This window comes from Cryptotermes secundus, unplaced genomic scaffold (assembly GCF_002891405.2).
Source record: "Cryptotermes secundus unplaced genomic scaffold, Csec_1.0 scaffold14, whole genome shotgun sequence".
Taxonomy (NCBI): Eukaryota; Metazoa; Arthropoda; class Insecta; order Blattodea; family Kalotermitidae; genus Cryptotermes; species Cryptotermes secundus.
Genome location: NW_019718022.1, coordinates 339322 through 362023, shown reverse-complemented (window position 1 = coordinate 362023; position 22702 = coordinate 339322). Strand labels below are relative to the sequence as shown.

The 22702-nt window shown below is 39.6% G+C and overlaps 3 protein-coding genes across 4 annotated transcripts in view; 1 reads left to right on the top strand and 2 right to left on the bottom strand.

The window, feature by feature from the left end:
• Positions 1 to 5784, bottom strand: part of LOC111867727 — a 120095-nt gene extending 114311 nt beyond the window's left edge. For both annotated transcript variants that reach the window (XM_023861860.2, XM_023869908.2), the window contains exon 1: positions 5550 to 5784. The gene's annotated coding sequence lies outside the window, so the exon portion shown is untranslated. The remainder of the gene's footprint in view (positions 1 to 5549) is intronic.
• A 1159-nt stretch (positions 5785 to 6943) lies between these two features.
• LOC111875600 (protein ANTAGONIST OF LIKE HETEROCHROMATIN PROTEIN 1) lies at positions 6944 to 10823 on the top strand. Its single transcript, XM_023845598.2, has 2 exons — positions 6944 to 7263; positions 9871 to 10823. Exons 1-2 carry the CDS (start codon positions 6949 to 6951, stop codon positions 10720 to 10722), a joined length of 1167 nt encoding a protein of 388 aa, XP_023701366.2. The 5' UTR covers positions 6944 to 6948; the 3' UTR covers positions 10723 to 10823.
• Positions 10824 to 13509: 2686 nt separating this feature from the next.
• The window catches only part of LOC111861210 (rho GTPase-activating protein 7), a 174637-nt gene continuing 165444 nt past the window's right edge, over positions 13510 to 22702 (bottom strand). Inside the window, exons 17-20 of the mRNA XM_023849671.2 lie at positions 22392 to 22543; positions 20641 to 20922; positions 18524 to 18703; positions 13510 to 16716 (exon numbers count right to left, since the gene is read on the bottom strand). Of these exons, the coding sequence (XP_023705439.1) occupies positions 16602 to 16716; positions 18524 to 18703; positions 20641 to 20922; positions 22392 to 22543 (729 nt within the window). The 3' untranslated portion in view covers positions 13510 to 16601. The remainder of the gene's footprint in view (positions 16717 to 18523; positions 18704 to 20640; positions 20923 to 22391; positions 22544 to 22702) is intronic.

Genomic DNA, 22702 nt, shown 5'->3' with positions numbered 1-22702 from the left:
CCAACACCCACCAACATGAAACACAGCACACAATACACCAGACAGCACACGTATTAAAGATAAGCAGCGACACACACAGAGAGCGCCTACACTGAGTAAGTACAAATAACAGTATAAACATATAAGAATAACATAACAAGACATAACATAAGATAGTAACACAAATATTTGTATATTACAGACAACACATGAACAGCGATAAAAACAAGAAGTGGCCGCTGCAGCACCGTAGATATAGGGCATGTACCCTGAAAAATTTTAATTTGAAAAAGAAAGAGAACAAAGATCTTATAGACATTTTAACTTGAATTAAGGTTTAAAAAGTGCTAATTTAAAAATCAAATCGACGCGTGTAGATTAACAAAGATTTTATACAATTAGAAAGACTGGGATTTTTACATTTTTAACAAGCAGTGTAACAGTTACGTGAGTGATACACACCTGATGATGGCCATTTAGGGCCGAAACATGTAGTGTGGAGGAGGAAAAAGAAGTAAAAACTACAATAAAAATGTTGCACTTAAGACGGTATTTGTCCATATATACTAAAATAAACATTGGAAAAGCCCGCTACTGGATACGATCCAGAGTCATCCCATTCTTCCACTGTCCTCACAACCTACTGTCCTTTCTTCTCTCCTTCTCAGCTTTCTACGCGGTTGTTTCAGAATACATTTCCCCGCCAAAATTCTATATTCATTTCATGTTTCCCCCCATTTTGCTCATATTCCTCACACTGAACTTTCCACGTATTAACTCATGTTTCCCCCCATTTTGCTCATATTCCTCACACTGAACTTTCCACGTATTAACTAACTTACTAGAAAAGTTCATAGTTCCTCAGATGTTAACAAATTCAACGTTTTTATAGAACCAGCAAGTTCATTCCCACATTCACAACAACAACTCACTACCAGACCCTATACTGAGTCAATTAAATCCAACTTGCACCTTTCCATTCTGTTTCTCTAAGATCCGTGTTTTAGTATTTTTCCTCGTACGTCTAGTTTTCTCATATTTTCCAATCAATACGTTCCAGAAATGTCTCATTCATCCGTGCGTGCTACACTGCTCAATAATTTCATCACTTACAATTTTTCTTCAGTGGTTATTTAACGACTCTTTCAGTGTCAAGTCTATACAGCGCGGATTGTAGGATGAATGATGAACCAGAAAGGATTTGGAAGAAAGCGGTTGTGGTCTAATGGAGGTACTATCCCGGCGGATTGGAGGGACTGAGGAAAACTTCTAACAATCTCAGCATAGTCGGCGTCTAACTCGAGATTCAAACTCAGAACCTACCGAACACAAGTCTTGAGCGTTGCCACTAGGCTAGGCAGAGGCGTGAAGCTGACCGCAGAGGTCAAGAATGGTGGAGCTATACTTTCATTCTCCCATACACCTTCATTGCGTGGTGCTTAATTAATTATGCCCAGAGACAACTTTTCTTTTACCTTGCAGTTATTACTTAAAAATATGAAGATTGAGAAAACCGTCAGAAAACGTCAAAGGAAGAAACACATAACAGACATACGCACAGATAGGTCAATAATATTAAAACGGACCTCAGACAAATTATCTATAATTGGGATGGTTTAAACTAGCACAGAACCAGCCTTCTGACCAAATATGAACTTTTACAATAACCCTGCAATAAAGAGTCAGTTAATTATTACTTGTTACTTGCCTGAATGCCGGTCACGGTAGCCGAGCGGTCTAAGGCATGTACTGTATTCGCTCGCTTGGAAACCGGGATCGTGGGTTCGAATCCCACTCAGGGCATGGATGTTTAGTTTGTGTGTGTGCGTTTTTCTGTTTCTGTACAGGTAGAAGCCTTGCGACGAGCTGATCACCCGCCCAAGGAGTCCTACCGTATGTGTAAGATCTAGAAAAACCGAAGTGAACGGAGAAGTTCATGGAGGTAGGCCTAGGCCCACTGGGACTGGAGTGCCAAGGGGGGGACTTGTTTGAATATTCTTCAACTGCATAAGTGATTAGCTAATTAAATGATTATGCAAGTTTTCACGCACCGATAACAACTTTTATTGTCAACAACCACGACTGTCGGCGCTGGAAAGCCATGGCTGCTTGGTTTTATCCCTGAAAGGTCAAGCATGCCTCATCGCCATATAAGCGGTGACCCATTATGGGGCCAATATATGAACGTGATTTGGCAGTTTTGCAAAAAAAAAAAAAAACATTCAAAGTACATAAGGCTTGTGGCATGTTGAAACTCATTCGGAATGACCAAATGACAGTTTGGACTTCAAATTCCACAATATATGGAGGTCATTTTGTAAATATGAATACGAAGAAAATTACTGTGTTCTGGGATGTGACGCCGTGACGTCTGGCAGACCATTATCGACGTTCTAAAGGACGGCTCCATCTTCAAAGTAGTCCTTAAGATGGATAATCGGTAACAATACAACAGACTACACAGCATTACATTTAAGAAAATGGTAATTTTCGTAGTTCCCACTGTGTTAACCTCACATCTCATAACATATTCTGATGGAATATGATCATTTGCTGGGCAACGGCTCGGTAAACACGCCTAAAAGCCGGAATAGTGGAGCCAGACACGGAATTGCCCATTTGCTAGGTAACGGTTGATGCGCGTTTCCGAGACAACGCACACATGAAAACCCGTGTGGAGGCGGGGTCGAAAACCTCCATCGTGACCCTGCTATCCGTAGGTGGCGACGAAAAGGGAAATCTCAAATTTGAGACAGTAAAATATGGTCGGGATCCACAAGGGACTCGGGCCCAAGAAAGATTGCACTGTCATCGGCCAGCAGCATATCGACCCGTCCTATCGTAAGAGAGGGTGCCCCACAAAAACAAAACCGTAACTGCCAACCGGTAATAAGTATCTGGTCATGATCCAAAGATAGGACACGACACCAAGACTTACTGACCGTCAGTCGCAATATGACTGACTCTGCATTCATGAAGAGCAGTAGTGGAACCCTTGGAGACGGTGATCTGTATTCGGTTCTCTTGCAGTTATAAAAGGGGGTTCATTCGTGAATTCAAGAGATTCGTCAGACAGACGTCATTCAGTAGGAGCTCAACGTCTCCACTGTGATTCTTCGTTCGTCATTCGTCGCGGTGGAAGGAAAGGCGCTCGTGGTCCAGTAAGGCATGGAGCGAATCGTAGACAATCACTGATTGTCAGCTGTCAAAATTGATTTTAATTGTAAAGGCGTGCCAATAAATCCAATCATTGAATCCAGAACCCATTATTATTAGTCACGCCAACCCCGATACATGACAACATGAAGATACAGTAGGTCCTCGTTATACCGCAATTCTGATATACTGCGGCCCTGATCTTGTAAGGAATTTACGCTGCTCTGAAATTTAATCTGAAATGTACGGATTTTAATCATTACATAAATAGTGTATCCACAGTAACAAACAAAACAAAAAAAACTCCGTGGCCCGCAGTCCGCAAGTGGACTATACCGACCGAGCGACCGCCGCTTGTTGGCGAAGTCAGTGCCAACTTTAGCGGATAGAGGGTGTCGCGTGGTCACTGTAATGCATCCCCAAAGGCTGTTAATCTCGGTTTTCTAGACCGGAGCAGCGACTTCCTTGAAATAGCTCCTCAATTATCATCACGAGGCTAAGCGGCCTCCGTAGTCTAGGAGTAACGTTCCCACCTCGTGACTCAAGGTACGCGGGTTCAAACCCGGCGGAGGTCGTGGAATTTTTAAGGGCGGAAAAATTCAGGGAACAAGTCCTCCGGGAGGGACTTTAAGCCGTGGGTCCCGTGTCGTAGCTTTACGGCACGTAAAAAGAACCTCATGTCCCAAGGGGACCACTGAGCCAAATTCAGGACATTTCCCGTCCAACAGTAGTCTCTAACGCCTCTGGTAGATGGGGGAAGCAAAGAGAGATACCGCTGAGCCAGTAGAGGCCGAACTCGCTGGCTGTGTCGGTACTGATGGCACGCACCAGTACGGGTAGGGAATAGAGACTGGTAGAATATCATAGGGGGACGCACAATGGACCAACAGTTGGTCTAAGTGCATGGGGAAACCCACCCTCTCCAATACAATACAATCATCACGAGGCTGAGTGGACCCTGTTCCAGACCCACTACTTCTCAGAAAATCTGGTAGTGCCTGGAATCGAACCCGGGACCTCAGGAACTCTGACCATAGACCACAGAGGCGGTCACATCCACAATAACATGGATTAAAAATGTACATAAATGTCAATTTCAGTGATAATGCGGGAATGAAGCAGTCCTCCGACACCCGCTTCAATCAATGACCCACTGTAGTTTAATTTCTATGCACAAGGGCATGAAGAGCAAAACACGTTCCACTTTTATGACCAGAGCATTCTTTAATCTGTGAATTAAAAATGAGGTGGACCGGAAATAAGCCAAACAGTACAATATACTCCCAATTATCGGTGCTAATGAAGAGGGAAATGGGAAAACTTTTCGGCTGTGTACGGGAGATTGTGTTAACTGTTCAATACAGATATCCGCAAATGCTGGTATAGTGTCCGATTTTTTTCAGCTATCCCGAAAAATGTAAGTGTACTGAACGCAAAGTGTGTTTAATTTTTCCCAGCATCTGTTCACATCGTTTTTCGTTCCAAAATTTTGCAAGTTACACTAGAGATATAAGCAGAAACGCACGTAGGTCTTCATCTAAATTTGTCATTACAGTTTGCTTTTCTAAATGAAAATGAAAGTAGCAAGAGAATTCTTCGTAAAATTTCCAAACAAATTTAATGCAAACTGGTTTACCGGTTCCGAGATCTTTCATGTGTATAGGCAGACTGGTACATTGTGCGAATTAGCAGGAGCTCCGAAGGAGTGAGATAGTTACAAAAAGGCGTACAGATAAAGCCATAAACAGGATAATCCGTGCATGGATAACGAACGATCAGCAAGTCCCCAAAGATACCTGTTGTGTGTCACTATAGAATTGCCTGTTTTTCGGGAACCCGGGAATTCATCCAATTGTGCCCGCAAAAGCCCGTCAATGGACTGCATCCCGAGCCACTTGAATTCATTCTCACTTGCAATGGATCAAATCCTATCAGTGCATTTCACAGAACTATTTATCTAAAATAATAGTCCATCACAACTGACAACATGTGTACACAATTTGTTTATTAGCCTGCTAGCTAAACGTAGTCAGTATTTTGGCGCCATTAGAGCTTTAATAATTTTGATTTCTTACCCTGAACGTCGGGGTCCAACCCCCCCTACAGACAGGTGTGACAATTTTTTTTATCGTTTTGCTCAGTCGTTCCAGCTGAATTTTGGGGGTTTGAAATGCTCAGGCCTACTAATTATTTTCCTTACTCGCCACTAACTCTCGTTCATAACTTCAAACCTCTTTCATCCTCAGAGCAAACGGGTGGGGCGTTCAACTAGTTTAATGGGTACATCCACATGTATTTTTACCTTTTCCACTGTCTTCAGTAAACATATACACACAAGTAATATGGTTATTAAAGATCACTTTGGGAGACGATATGGAGTTAACAGTCAAATAAACCAGAAATGATGGACTTACTTTTCATTCTCTCCTGTACACTCTGGTAGTGACAGTAATCATGTTGTCACTTTCTCAAGTTAAATACTACGCACACAATCCGATTTCAGCACAACATAATCACTTAAGATTTCATTTTCAGCACAAGTGATAACAAATCCATACATATTCGATTCTAAACAATACGCGAGTTCGATATATGACACATTCAACTGTAAACCCATAACAGCTGTCACGACTGTCGCTGATGGTAGAACGAAACCAAACTCCTGTTCATTGGTGTCGCAGACACCGTACGAAACTTACAACAGTGCTGCTTCTGGGTAGCAAAATTAGGAACTACAGTCTCAACCACCTCGGGCCACTTGAATCTAGATATATATAATTACCGATTTCAAACTACATCATAGTGCCATCTACCAGATAATTTGTACGTCAAGAAGAAGCAGACGAGACAGCTATCAGCGAGTGGGAGGCGCGTAGGAAACACGTGCAAGCTTGGTTGGTCACAATGGTCGTTATCCATATCGCACATAGGAGCTATGCCCAGGGTTGTCAATATGATAATTTTGTTACCAGATCTGGTGTTCTTAAGAAGCCATGACGTTATAATTAAAGCGTTTGCAGTCGACAGTCGCAACAATCCTAAAACTCTGTGCTGCAAATCAGCGTGTATTCACTCTTGTACTTAAAGAAAAGAATAAACGCATTAGGTAGCCGGTTATGATAAAAAAAAATTGAAAGACTATATTTTGAGATCTACCCACATCATAAATACCAAAAATGAAACTTTCTTTAAATTAATTATTATATGTAATACAGGAATGAACTTACTGTCTATAACAAAAATTATAGCTATGAAATGTACATAACACATTAAAAGCATATGCGGCATTTTGATTTCATTGGTAGTGTTTCAAATTAATGAATATCAGAATGAATCATTAACAATGGGTTTGCTATCGTTAGTCGCTGGTTTCCCACCGCGGTGGCCCGGGTTCAATCCCGGGGTCTGGTCAAGTGGGATTTGTGGTGGACAAAGTGGCGCTGGGGCGGGTTTTCTCCGAGTACTTCGGTTTTCCCTACCAATCTTCATTCCACCAAATTCTCCATCATAATCACCCGGGGCAGGGGACCCTGTTGGACTCCACCCCCCCACTAAGCGAATTTAATTTAATTAAAAAAAAAAAGTATTACATATGTTACGCTTCCTAAGCTCAAAAATATTTATTATTATTTTTGTGGTAAAATGTACTGCGATAAATTGGGAAATATATTTTGTTTATATATATATAGGTAACAGCACTAATCATCTGTAGGATCCAACGAATTTTGTACTAATATTTAGTGACTTTATTCTGGGGTATTGGTCACCCTGGTTATACCATTCATTTAATTCGATCACATCACGATGATCACGATGATCACGATGACCACAGTAATGTTACAAATGGCTGTCGGAGTGGAGGATGTGAAGGAGGCTCTTTTAAATTTTGCTTTGACGGAACTTTCTGAGTCACCAACTAATCATGTGTACACTTTTATTAAATCTGAAATGGGAGCACATCGTCATCATATTTTAACATCACTGCTTGCAGCAAGGGATAGCGCAGAAAACAAGCTCGAAGAGAACACTGAACGGCAACAAACACCTGGCGCAAATTACGAAACTCTTGTAACATGCAGAGATTCTGATTTCAAAACGTATTTCAGGATGAACAGAAATACTATTCAAGTATGACAGTCTATAATTTTATCGGCCAGGGGCAGATTTCTATCATATACTGATTTGCGCATCTTAACGTAATTTAAGTTGTTTTGAGCCGTGGTAGTGTAATTAACATGTATACAGGATTTTAGGTGAGGTTAGAACATCGAATCTCGCAATACGTCGTAATGTTTTATTGCAGCATTCCTATGCACCGCATAGAACTTAGCTAGCGGTTTGCTTTTATAAAGTCTCTGTGAAACGTCGGTTAATATTAACTCGTCGTTTTTCGTTATTGACACTACATGTTTCTTCCTAATCGGCCATTTTAAAGTGTATAGGTTGTGATTAAGGAAACTTCTGCTCGCTATAATGCTCCTTTGTGTTTCTATGTAGAACTACATAGGGACGATGGTATGTTTTTTTTGTGTGTGTGTGTGTGTGTGTGTTGGTTTCTTTCCTTTGTGCTGGGTGTAGATCCATCACAGGTGTGCACAACAAAAGTAACCACACCATAATAAAAAAAAGGACTTAAAATACTTGCATTTTACATTCAATTCAATTTATTTTGTTCATCAGATCTACATTTGGTGATGGCGCCACCAGATATAGAACACGTCAAAGCCCTAGTTACAATAAAATTAATCCAGAGGACAACGTCATTAAGATATTACAACATATCCACAACCATTGTTGCAATAACTGTTGATACAATGCTATAACTAAACACAGCATGCATATAACACTCGCACTGCAACTTATTATCATAACAAAATACATATCAACATTGTCAATAACAGAGCAAAATCATATCCAAAGAGTTATGGGCATCTTACAATAAAAGTTTAAAAATGACTAGTGTAGTTTTATTTATCTGTAATTAGCACAATCATCCCTTGTTTTCCATTCATAATACTCACCTAAAGAATAAAAAAGAGCCCACCTGCAATTAAATAATTAAATACAACATGCATGTAACACTTGCACTGCAACTTATTATCATAATAAAATACATATTAACATTGTCTATAACAGAGTAAAATCATGACTAAAGAAGTATAGGTATCCTACAATAGACGTTTTAAAAATGACTAGTGTTGTTTCACTTATCTGTAATTAACACATTACCCATCAAATGCGAAGTACAACAGCGTTACAACAAAGCAGCATTTTCCATCTGCAGTCTTACACACTGATGATGGCCAGTTACGCTGAAACATGGAGTGTTAGATAAGCAGAAGAAACAAAAGAGCCTTCAAAATGTCAGTTTCAATGTATGAACAAAGTTGCACAGAGACAGTGAAGAGAGAGTGCTAACGCGATGCTCCAATACAGTATTCTGAAATGTCTTGTATATGCACTGTCCCCAGGAAATTGCCCCACTCTGATGTTTCTTGTGTTAGCAAGGTATATTGCTGCACTGCAACCATATGGAGGCCACACCACATAAATTAGATTTCAGCTTTCCACTGCAGAGATCTGAGTTAATATCAGGGGAGGCTATGCGATATTTGTGACGGGCAAAGCAGTACTGAGTAAGGCTGAGTAAGAAGTTCTGTTTCCCCCTGCCAGTCATTGTTACATGAATGTTTCATAGTCCCTGAAGTATACATATTGTATGATTAACCAGCAATTGGTCACAGCCTCAGTGTTTGCTTAGGGGCTTTCTTCAGCACCTGTCTGTACTCGGTATTTAAGGAATAAACTTCCAGCCAATGTTGCAAGAACTCACATGTTAACCAGGGTTAATTGACAGTGTTCATGGTGTTACCATTCTAAAATGGCAGTTAGATACCCTCCTCCCCCCATTTCATAATACCCCATGATATATATTGCATTACACAAACCTAAATTGGATAAGGGATTGTCATCACATTTCCAAGTGAAAGGACTGGTTGGTCTGTCTTGTATCATAACACAATCTGTATCATTATTTTTCAAGTTTTTCTATAATGCTGCATTAAATATACTGCCAATAAAATTATTATGATATTATTTGAGATTCTGATTTTCATAGCTGTGACTATGAGCGTTATCATCAGGATCCGGATTTTGATGACATGTCATCTTTTTTTTCCTTGTATCCTATGCGATGCTCTTAAGTATATAGATCTCGGATGTGAGCTGCTGGTTACAGAAATGTAAATTTTATAGGTAATTTTTTGACACTTTTAGGTTTAAGGTCATTTTTTGGGCTTTTAAGGGTATTTCTTGTCATTTTTGTCCATTTTAGGGAATTTTTCATCTGTTTTCTGAAATGTGAATAATATGGAAGCGAAGTGTTCTTTCTCTTTAGGTCATTTTTCTGGATTTTTTCAGTCATTTTATAGGTCTTTTTTTAAATATTTTCAGGTCATCAAAATCCAGGCCCTGGTTATCATCTTTTGGGGTACATTAATGTTTAGCCTGCTGAAGTACTAGACCACATAGAATCACATCCCAGAGACTAATGCTCTTCATGGCATTATGTCTGTTTTATGGCCAACAAAAGTGTGATTGGCTGCATGTCATGAAACATGTTTCAGCTGATAAGGAATTCCATATTCTAAAATAAAAGTCAATATCATGGAACAGTTATAGTTTTTTGACTTCCCAGCAATATTTATTTATACAAATATACCTATTCTTTTCCAGAGTCTGACTCGCATTATTGGAAAGAGGTTAATGGCATCTGCTGAAGCAGTTCATCCATTAATTCCCGTTGAAAAGAAAGTTCTTTTGACAGCATGGCTCATGGGCAACAATCAGTCATACATGGCTGCAGCAAAATTATTTGAAGTGAGCAAAGGGACTGTTTATCGAATATTCCATCATATTTGTAGTGAATTGACCATCTTAGCTGGGAAGTACATCCAATGGCCAGACCCAAATGAGTGTGATGAAATATCAGCCTCTTTTGAAAACAAACACGGTTTTCCGGGCGTTATCGGCGTGATTGGTGCTTGCCACATTGAGATAAGGGAACCGGAGGCACAAGAAGAAGCCGCTAGATTTAAGAACGAACAAACGGGACAGTACACCGTTATCTTGCAGGCAGTTTGTGACGACAGACTGCTGTTTCGTGATGTGTGTGCCGGATTCCCCGGACAGACAAGCAAGTTGAGGGTCCTTATTGGAAGTCCTCTATATACTCGACTGTCGAGTCGCACAGACCCTTTGATTGAGCCTCATAAACATATCCTTGGGAGTTCTGATTACCCACAGTTATCAACCCTGTTGACTCCGTACAGCTCGAATGCCGATGGACATCCACTTAGCAAGCAAGAACTGAAATTCAACAGTCTCCACCAGACAGCCAGGTCTGTAGTAGAAGAAGCTTTTGAAATGCTGAAGAAGCGGTTTCAGAGATTGCGGTTTATTGACGTATCTCGCACTGAGTTGGCAAGCAAAGTAGTTGTGGCAGCATGCGTACTACATAATTTTGCTCTAATGCATGGAGACGAGTTTACAGACGAGCATTACAAGAACACAGACAAGAAAATCTGACTTAGTATGTGCTTCATGTAGTTATGTTCAGAGTGTTTTGACAATGATGGTGTAATTACATAGAATTTTACTTCTGTAAAACACTTCTATTTACCACAGCACAGTGAGTTTTCTTTTCTCTCTTCTTCCTTCACTTCATGCTTTCCTCTTTCAATGTGTTCACTCCTTTGCTGGGTGTCTCTTTCCTCTAAGATGATACATATACATGTGTTCATCGATCCTAGTTACATCTTTCCCTATGGATAATTAGTTTCTCCTTGTATCACTAAGAGGACACGTGGTAGCATAGTTGGTTGAGGCACCATGCTACAAGCTGGAAGGTTGCAGGATCGAGTCCCGATGAAGTGGATTTTTTTTTAGTTGACCTAATCCTTCCAGCTGTACTACAGCCCTGGGGTCGACTCAGCCTCTAACAGAAATGAGAACCAGGAATCTTCCTGGGGGTTAAAGAGAAGCCACCCCATAAGGGTGACAACCTCACCGCCATCTATGAGCCGACTGTATACAAAATGTGGGAGCCCCGATGTCTCTCAACCCTATGGGCCTCCACGGCCTGTTACAAGGATACTTTTTTCTTTGCTTGCATCAGTCCACATCCTCACAGCTTATTTTAGGATGTGAGGCTCCATGGTGGTGGTTATGAAGATTTACAATGCCGCCATGTAGTCTGTTGAAAGTCAATGTACATTCACAAGAACACTGCCTCCATCTTCATGGTTGAAGAATAAGACAAGCAAGAAACTGGCATGAAGCTGGAAGCAACATTTTCCTCTGAAACATCAGTTGACTTCCAACAAACTGCATGACATTACATCCCAGAAGATAGAAACTCTTCTCATCTTTTTTAGCTGAAATCCAGTTTAATATTATCCTGTGTCTCCCACATTGTCTCTGTCCATATTTTCCAGCACAATTTGTGTATTCATGTCTCCCATGCATGGTACATTCATCCTCCTCAATTCCGCAAACTAACAACATGTGATGCAGTGTATAAATTATGAAGCTTCTCGTTATGCAGTTCTTCCCAACTTGTTACTTTCTCTTAAGCCCAGATTCTCAGAGCTTCAACCCATGCCCTTTCTGTAGGGTGAGATCAAATTCCATACCTATAGAAAACAATTAAAATTATAGTTATGTATATATTAATCTTTATGTTTCAGTATGGGAAGATGAGGACAAGATTCTTAAACAGAATGATAACAAGTAGTGAATTTTATCTGCTCCAATTTCTTCGTGAATATAATTGTGTTACTGTCCTGAAACATCTGAACATCATTACATTGTCATTTTCTTACTGGTTAACATGATAGACCATGCAGTAACATAGTTGGTTGAGGCACTATGCTACAAGCCAGAAGTTCATGGGACTGAATCCTGATGAGCTGGATTTCTTCAATTTACCTGATCCTTCCAGCTGCACTATGGCCCTGGGGTTGACTCAGCCTCCAACAGGAATGAGTACTTACTTACTCATGGAGCTGAGCCCTTCTGGAGGAGCCGCCAATTCTACAGCTACTCAAGAATTCCCCAGCATTTTATGGAAACCGAAGGTTCATCACCGTGTTCACAACAGCCCTCCACTGGTCCCTATCCTGACCCACATCTACCCAATCCATACCATCACATCCTATCACTCTAAGATCAATTTTAACATTGTTCTCCCACCTACGCCTTGGTCTTCCCAGTGGTCTCTTTCCTTCTGACTTTCCCACCAATATCCCATATGCATTCCTCATCTCCCCCATTCATGCTACATGCCCTGCCCGCCTCATCCTCCTTGACTTGAAACAGGAATGAGTACCAGGAATATTCTTGGGGGTGAAGGGTGGCCATCATCTATGAGCCAAATGTCTAGAAACTGTCGGACCCTCGACATCTCACAACCCTATGGACCTCCACAGCCTATTACAGGCATAGCTTTACATTACTTTTTAACATGACAGACTTTTTTAATTAAGGAAAGTTGTTATCTCAACACACCATCAACAGGTGGCCCTATGAATGATTTGTACAGACAAATATGTACTTGATGAGAAAATGTTCAAATATTAGGAAGAGCCCATGTAGCTCATTCAGTACAGTGACTAGCTATAGACTGGTTTAAAAGGCTTCAATTTCTAGCGGAGGCAGCAACCTTTCTCTTTAGCACCATGTCCATGTCCATGTCCAACTCTTGAGCCCACTCAGCTTATAAAATGGACACTTGGTGCTCTGTCCAATGAAAATGTAGCCAGCGGAGTGAGACTGACCACTCACCACCATCTAGTGCCAAGATGATAACATAAGGAACTGTATCTTCACTGGCCCATATGTTTTCATGTCCAGTTAAGTACAGGGACTTAAATCGGTAATCACATGATTATAGTCCTGTGGACTCTCAGTGACTTAGTAAAGTCATCAACAGAGCAGGAAGCGAGTCTGAATAAATTGTTTCAACTACTACACACTGGTTACCATTACTAGATAAATGTTGAATACAGAGGGAGCTTCATTTCATTAAAAAGACAAATTGATATGTTTTGAGGTGCCTTGACTTCATAACACTAACACAACTAGTCTTATCACTAATCATCCCCCAGTATTACTTGTGTAGTGATATCTCAAACTGCAGGCATGAAAACTAAAGATAATAAAGGATATGTAAAAATATATAACATAAATACATAAAATAAGTGGAAAACAAAATTGACATACAGCACATACATAAGAACAGAGTAACATCAACAGAACCAAATACTCAAAATGGATGAAGGGAATTGGTCATCAAACACATAATTTGCACCTTCATTATCATTTTATTGAACAGAATATTTTATTTGTTGTTGATATATGTATATATATATTTCACAGACATGCTGTTTACATATGTACAAAAATAGCTTATTTCATATTTATGAGTGTGATGTTGCACACAGGTAAATTAAGGTATTTTAATAACATCTGATTTGTATAAGACTTATGATGACATGTTATGTCAGCTCATGTTTGAATTGTAAATGCTTCAAGATTATCACTTTGACTGTACCAATTAGGTGTGCATAATCTCACAGACCATTAAACAATGAACACTATAATGTCAATGTTTGGTTCTACCTGATAATCCCTTTGAACAAAAAAGAAAGAAATGTATGTTGCCTTGGTTCTGATATAATGTCTGCCCTATATATCTGCATATTTAAGAGATTATCTTAAATACTGTAACAAGTTCAGGAATTTCACAGGGGGAAAGCTTAATTTATATGAAATATACTCATCTAAACATTCTTTTGGCAACAGGCATAAACGCTAACAGAACTTGCTGAAACAAATTTACATTAATTTAGAACTCTGTAGATACTGGCTTCTGGTATGCAAATCAGCATACACAAACCATTATCCTCAACAGTTCTCAACCTCGTAACATCTAAGTTATGTAAAGATTCACTTGGCTTCCAAACATATGACATGAGGTTTAGTATTTTTCAATTCTGTTCCAACCATTTACAAAAAAATGCTGACCGGTTAGTATGTATAATGGATTACAGTGTATATGCCTTTTCATACAGTATTTGCTATCAAGTTATTAATTAGACATAAAATGGCAAGGAAAATGTAGCAACAGTTTGCCAATTCATATTAATCGTGAAATACAAAACCTGTACATTCTGGGAAATTCATTCTGTGTAAATTCCTATATATGTTCCCAAAATTTGTACAAGCGTCATAAAATTTTCAACAACAGACTAAAATATGTCTAAAGCAAGTTTCATATAACATTTGGTGTTCTGTGTACAATTTATGATATACAATTAACATCTGCATTATTAAAAAATAATAATTACTTTCAGAGTGATATACTGGGATTACATTTGTACAAACACTATAAACGGATCAACATGACAAATTTGTATTATAAACAGATTTAATAGAAGTTACATTTACTTCTTGTGGCCATGCTACAATATTGTCTAATGTAATGAGCATGGAACGAAAGCAGACGGCCATATAAATATAGTTTTGGCCCACACAGTTGGAGTAATGTCACACCTTCACCGCACATCCCAACTGTGCTACATACATTATTATGAGCAATTTGGACCACAGATCCAACACTGATTTAGTACTAGACTTCAGTATTTCAACATTAAGGTACACGACATTGTATTTTGTTCAGTTAAACACTATAACAAAGAGTGTAATTTGAGTAATACAAATGTCACCATTTTTTCATGATGTTTAACCCTTCCACTGTCTTGAACAGATGAACAACATGACGTACACTGTAAATGGAACTGTTCCAGCAGATATGTAGCTAATTATTATAACTACATGGTGCTTCTTGCAAACTAAACATCATTCAGCTCGTCGACGGAATTCCCCATCCTTCATGGAACCGAAATATATTTGGTACCATGTTCACAGGAGCCTACCATTTGATCTTATAATGCACCAGAGAAACCAGTCCACATCCTCAGATCCTATTACTTCAAAATCCATTTCTGAGTATTACAAATAATATATATGGAATCAGGATAACTCAGTCAGTATAAAGAAGGGCTCAATGGGCTGGGGTCAATTTCTGGAAGTGCAAGATTTTTATCTTCTTCACACAGCCCCCTATCCAATGCATTTCAGAGGTTCTTTCCCCAGGAGTAAAGCAGCCAGGGCATGACACTGACCACTCATCTCCATCTAGAACCAAGCTATACCAGTACTTCCCAATATGTCTTAATGGCGTAGTCCTTAACTAATTAAGCACTAGGACAACTTTACTTTTCAAATAATATATAAAATATAAACTTTATTTTGGACATAATAATTGTCCTCTGATAGCTGTATTTGGCAGCAATCGAAATAGAAACTAAATTTTTTGGTTTTCTAATTGGCAAGTGATTTAGTTTAAAAACACACTGTGATGAAGTGCCTGCAGCAGGATAAAACAATTACTGGGATACGGTATGGCTGTGGAAGCCTTGAACAGTCACCCTCTAAACTTAACTCCTATGGACATTTTTCTTTCAAGTTATATTAACTGCGCTTACAAACTGCTTGACATGAAATACAAAATTCCCGAAGCCACTGATCAGTTGTAAAAAGTATGAAACAAATTCCCTTATCAAATGGATACTTTCAGACTTGGGTGTCTATGAAATTAAAAGAATCTTCTGAGTTCTTCTGTTAACTGATACTACCACTATGTTTGTTTATTAGTCTGTTCAAGAGGTATATCCTTAATGTATGATGTCCCTGTACAGAGTGTTTTAACATGTCTTTTTTTCTTTCAAGAAATACCATAGTAAAAGAAGAAATATAAGAAATTAATGCATTTGAAATATTAAAGAAAACTGATATGCATTTGTCGAGGTGAGACACTGCACGACTTTCAACAGGTGTGTAATGACTAACACACTGTTGACTGACATATGGTGTGCTTCATAACAGTGAGAGGGTTAAATGTCATGACTGTGCAAGAAGAAACTACCTTTGATGCGAACACATTACATCTGAATAAACATTATGCAATTCAAGAGTCAGGCACCTTGGATGTTCATAAAATCTGTTTTTGATCTTGCTCTTATATCAGTATTCTCCTATAAAATGTCTGGTTTATGTAACAATATATATTTCTGTACACATTGCTTCATCCACACTAAATCACATACTTAAATGCCATTCCTGAGTTCATATTTTGTTTGTATATTCACCCTCACAAAATTTTTGACTAGTCATACAATTATTATAGCAAACATACATCATTCACAAAATGGAACCTCTCTTCTCATTCTGTGCAGCACTGGTTTACAGTCAGTCCACTGTAACGGAATGATAAAATATTCTGAGACAACTGGTATGCCAAGTATGTCATTAACTATCCCATCCTGCCATAGATACGACAACACTCAGACTTTGCTCTCTGGTCCCTCTGTGTTGTGCTTGAAAGAGCCACGAATTCGAGTGAGGTAGAGCGCGCAGATGTGCCCATAACTCTTGTTGTACCACTCTGGTGTTCGTCCCCTGCAACAACATTATTACTTCGTCACTTTGATTGGCAAGCACTCAAGGATATTTATTGACTTCAGCCTTCACTGCTTTCAGAATGAAATTTCCCCATACTTCAGAAGAAACTGCAGAATGTTGCAGGTCAATACATAATCTCACTTCATGTACCTCATTTGCTAATGTTGGTGCAATCTTGTTTAACCATTCTTCATGTACACATATATTACAAACTGACGATACGTAATGTATAGAACTAAGAAGAAACATTTTTTGTCTTTCTAAATTTACTATGCTTTCCTTGACATTTTTATTATGCAAAAAACATTATCACCATGCAGCAATTTTCTTCCTTTTATCATTGTCATACTAAGAGCTCACTCAGGGTAACAAATAGACTACAGGCTAGAGGGTTGGGGTTCAATTCCCAGCAGGGGCAAGAGGTTTTCTCTACTGCAGTGTTGAGAACAGCTCTGGGGCTCATCCAGCCTCCTATCCAATAGGTACCAGAGGCTTATTCCGTGGGGAATAAAGTGGCCATGAGCATGAAGCTGACCAGTCACCTCCATTTAGTGCAAAGGTCAAGTATGGTGGAGCTATGCCTCTTCTCTCACATGTCTTCATGAGATACCACTTAATTAAGTGCAGGGACAACTTTATCTTTTATCATTGTTATAATAGTGCATTTTCACTGTCTTAACCTTTCCAATTAATGACACCCCCACCAAATCAAATTTGCAGTATTCTGTTTCAGTTTGAACTTCAGTGTGACACTGGACTGAAACATCCATATTATCCAAGCCATAGCACAGGTGGTCAGTCAGTGGCATCCTACCATGGCAGCCAAGGTTTGATCACAGGTAAATTCATGTGGAATTTCTGATGGATAAGTGACACTGGGGCATGTATTTTCTCTCCTAGTATTTTGGTTTCCCCTGCAAATTCTCAATCCACCAACTGCTCTATATTTATTAGTTGTCCTATCTGCAATGCTGTACAGTCTTGTTACTGGCAGCATACACACACAGAGAAGAAAAATCATGCAGCATTTGTTATATGGGCAGCAAAAATTAACAACAAACCCTTCTTACTGACGAGACAGTTCCCTGAACTGCACTAATAGTTTTGCAAATTAGTTTCAAATTGAGGACATATTTGTTTAGCAATAACTAAAGGGTTCAATGATCTTTATATTTTTAGGGAAATAAAGACTGAACGTTTTTTAAAAATAATTATGTACTAATACTCTCTTCATGGATGGTTAAATGATAAAAAGGTAAAGCTATCCCTGTACCAGGCCGTGAAGGTCATAGGATCGTGGGTTGTCAAGGCTCCCACATTTTCTAGACAATCTGCTCACAGATAACAGTGAGGTTGTCAGCCCTATGCACTGGCCACCCTTTAACCTCCAGGAAGGCTACTGGTACTCCTTTCTGTTAATTGCTGAGTCAATCCCAGGGGCATAGTGGGGCTGGAAGTATTAGGTCAGTTGAAAAATCCAATGAGCTCATCAGGAATCTAATCCACAACCTTCCAGACTGTAGCACAGTGCCTCAGCCAACTATGCTACTGTGTGCCCCTCGTTAAATGATTACATTAACAAATATTTTTTAACCAAAGTGTTTGCTGAATCAAATATATAAAAATCATTTTGAACTACATCTGTATTACACTGAGCCTTTCAGTTCCAAAGCACCTATTGACTTTAAGGGGATCAGCATCCGAAGTGGGGATGATAGGAACACAACTAGTTTATGCAGTTTTGCTTGTCAGTCCAACTGATGTTGGCACTGTCAAGGGCTAACAAGTAAAAATGACTTCTTACTTCGTGTCAACTCTGGAGAGGTGCATGATTCGAGATTTACCAGATCCACAGGGCTCAATAAGGTATCTTGACGCAAGCACAATTCCCCTCACCCCACTGAGCATTACTGGGCCATCTGGATGTTCCACCGATGTTTCCACAATGACACATGCTCCTTTGGGTAGGTCAGTTCTCCAGGACCTAACAAATTATTATTATTATTATTATTATTGATGATGATGACGATAAACTATAATGGCCTGTTCCATCATCATTAAAATATTAATTGGTCAAACCCTCTTTTATAGGCTTTCCGACAGTCATTTTTCTTGTCAACCATAACTTCATCTTGCGAGAGCATTCATTCTCTCTCTCTCTCTCTCTCTTCCAACCCATTTCCACTACTATTTCTCTAGTATGATATTCTGCCTGTAATATCATTAATCTGTAATTTTTTCAAATACCTTCTTTCCCCATGAATCAGGGTCTCTGACATTAAGGGAGGAACATAGACTGAGGGTGTTTGAGAACAGGGTGTTGAGGAGAGTATTTAGACCGGAGAGCAATGAAGTGACAGGAGGTTGGAGAAAACTGCATAATGAGGAGCTTCATAAATTGTACTCTTCTCCAAGTATAATTAGAATGATCAAGTCAAGGAGGATGAGGTGGGCAGGTCATGGAGCACGAATGGGGGAGACGAGGAATTCATATAGGATATTGGTGGGAAAGCCAGAAGGAAAGAGACCACAGGGAAGACCAAGGCATAGGTGGGTGGACAATATTAGGATGGATCTTAGAGAGATGGGATGGCATGGCATGGATTGGATAGATCTGGCTTGGGATAGGGACCAGTGGAGGGCTCTTGAGAACATGGTAATGAACCTTCGGGTTCCATAAAATGCTGGGAAATTCTTGAGTAGCTGCAGAATTGGCTCAGCTCCATGAGTAAGTAAGTATCTTCTTCCCCCTGGGGTTTAAAGTTAGAAAAAATTCCACTTTTCACTGTCTGCCTTAATGCATTAAGAATCCAATTTTTCTCCTCACAGATTTTCATGAAATTTACTACTGTTACTAACCTGCACTTTTGGTCCAGGGTGGAGAATCTGGACTACCACAGTCCTTGAGAATGAAAAAAATGATGCTGTATTTTTACATTTAAACATGCTGCTGTGGTGAGGGAGTTCTGATTAAAACTGGCATGTTTGTGACCCAGGAATTATAGAGATTACTGTGATTCAAATTATTTTATATCAAGTATATCAATGATGTCTTTTAGTTTGTTATTATCCTTGTATGCAGGAATGACTGTGGTTGTTACAGTACAGGTGTACTGTGATAGGAGACATATGCCACAGAAATGAATGTTCTGATCAATAACATTAAATTGCAGCATCCTGTTGCACTGCATATATCTGATTTTGCGTCTGCTTTTCTTGCCATCCATGTGCAACATCAGTTAGACTGAAACATGTAGTGAAAATAAAGAGAAATTGATGAGCAAGTTGCAATCAGATGGCAACAAAGGGGAATGTGCAGTCAGTTGTGATCAATGTTCACTTCCTGAGATTTAGGTTATCATTGCAGCAAATAGAAATATATATGTATCTTCTGCATGTAGTGCTGTGTATTTTGCAAACAGAACAAACATTTTGGAATAATGTCCTTCCTCCATCTTCAGGGACGCAGTAGGTTCCTCTGGAGCATTGGTACCTATCTACTACACTATATGACACCACATCCCAAAAGACTGTAATTTCCTGTCTTCAGTTCAGTTGTTTGTTTATACATGAAATTCCCAACCAAATACTTGAATGTATTTTCGTTTCCCATGAGCATTCCACATGTCTTACACACTTCACCCTTCTCAATTAAACTCCTCTACTACTGTAGTAGTAAAAGTTCTGTAGTCCTTCTCTATATAATTTTCTCCATTTACCTGTTACCTGTTTCTCTTGGGTCCAAATATTCTTCCCCATACACAGTTTCCAGACACCCTCGAGTTTCACACCCACAGAACATTTAATGTGTATGTCACTGTCAAAGAACTGACAGCCCACTCAAACTGTTTCCTATCGAAGTTACTGTTATGTCAGTGAACCTATATCACTTTAGTGAAGAACTAGGAACAGAATAGTTACCGAAGAACACAGAAGTCCTTGGCGGGGAGGGGTGCCATGCTGGCACAAACATACTGGAACACTTCAACTTGAGAGTCAAGGCGTGCTACAATACGCCACTTCAGAAGTGAGTAATCCCAAACATGACGTTCCCTCAGCACTCGCTGCAATAGCTCCTGAGGTGGTGCCTCTACTTCAGTGGACACACGCCAAAGCCTCAAAGGGTGTCCATCACCCACCTTCTTATATGCCATTTCCACCTGCTGATCGGTTGTGCAGGGCATGTTCACCCAACCACGACTCCTGGAATATGTGACCAAGCACAATCTTACATATAAAAGTCTAGAATTTGCTCAAATATCCCTATGCTGTCCCAATATTGCAGAAGCTGTTGATGGTTAAAAAGGCAACGCTATCCCTGTAACAGGCTGTGGAGCACCACAGGGTTAGTCAGACATCAAGACTCCAATCGAACAATCGCATCAGAGATGGCAGTGAGGTTACCAGTCTTATGCACTGGCCACCCTTTATCCCAGGGATATTCCTGGGACTTGCATTAGAGGCCGAGTCGAGCCCTGAGTCACAACGCAGCTGGAAGGCTTAGATCAACTGAAAAATCTAATGATTTCATCAGGAGCTGAACCCACAACCTTCTGGCTTGTAGCACAGTGCCTCAAACAACTATTCAGTACAGTAAACCCTCAGTAATCCAGAGTAATTCAGGTGAGAGGTCATACATATTAAGCGATAATCCAGATTAGTGAAACAAAAGGTAGCCCTAAAAGTAAAAAAAAAAAAAAAACTTACTATACAAATAAATGGAAATTTATTGATATATGTGCTCTGACAATAAAGTTTGCAAACTCGCCACCATGTGCTTGTCATGGTAACTGTGGACAGAAACCTCAGTATGGTTTCATGACACTGGCATATCAGCGTTTCATAGTGTTGTTGTTGATCTATGGCAGTCTTTTTCTGAGTGGTGTCTACTATTGTCTGAGTGTGTTCTGGTATGCTGTCATGAGAATGTCAGAGCTTCTTGCTAAACTTGGCAAGAGCGGAAGCATAATCAGAGGGATGTTAATGCAGATTCGCAGGGATAATGCTATGAAGACACAGCAGTTTACAAGTGGGTGACATGTTTTTCTGAGGGAAGAGAAAGTGTCACTGATGAGACAGATCAGGACAGCCAGCAACAAGCACAACTGAAGAAAACACTGCAAAAGTTTGTGAAACTGTGCGTGAATATCACTGGCTGACTGTCAGCTGCAGTTACTGTACAGACCACCAGGTAGCAATGACAAAGATAACTATGCTTCAGTCCTTCAAGTGGCATTGCAGACTTGACCTTTCCCAAAAGCAAACTTCCATATTTATGATCTTCCAATACACAAAATTTCATATCTTGCCCCAGTGGCTCCGTTATCAAATTGCAAGCTAATGTAAACAAGTGAGATGTTTGAAGAAAGTCGTCTTCTGGGTTTAGGCGCTGTGTATTCTTCGTTTTGGCTGACGTTCCTCCGAAACGTTGGCCAACACGAAGAATACACGGTGCCTAAACCCAGAAGACGACTCTCTTCATTGTAATCGCCGTGAAAACCTCAAAACTTACATAGATTGAAAACAGTTTTCATGTAATACTTACTATATTTCTGAATACTTGTAATTAGATAGGATAACAATCCCATGATGATTCTGGCATTACAAATTTCGATTTAGTGCTCTGGTGACTAAACAAAACATAAATGAATTAAGAGTTAAATGTCACTAACTTCTCTCGGGCCTCTTTCAGCAGTGCTGTGGTGCAGGCATAGAGATAACCACGCCAGTCCTGCTGGAACTCAGCTCCAAGCTCCTCCAGTGCAACAGGAATACTTTCCTCCATGTAGTTGAAATGGCACTGAGCTAGTGTCTCTTCTGATACCTGTTTTGATGTACCAAAAACAAGCATTTCATTTCTTCAAAATTAATACCAGCTCTGCCTTTAAGTTAACCGCTTAGATATATTATCTTTTGAATTCCTCCAACTGTCTGTTGTGCATAGGGGATGCTGAACAGAAATCTGCTTCAGGGTAATTGCTGG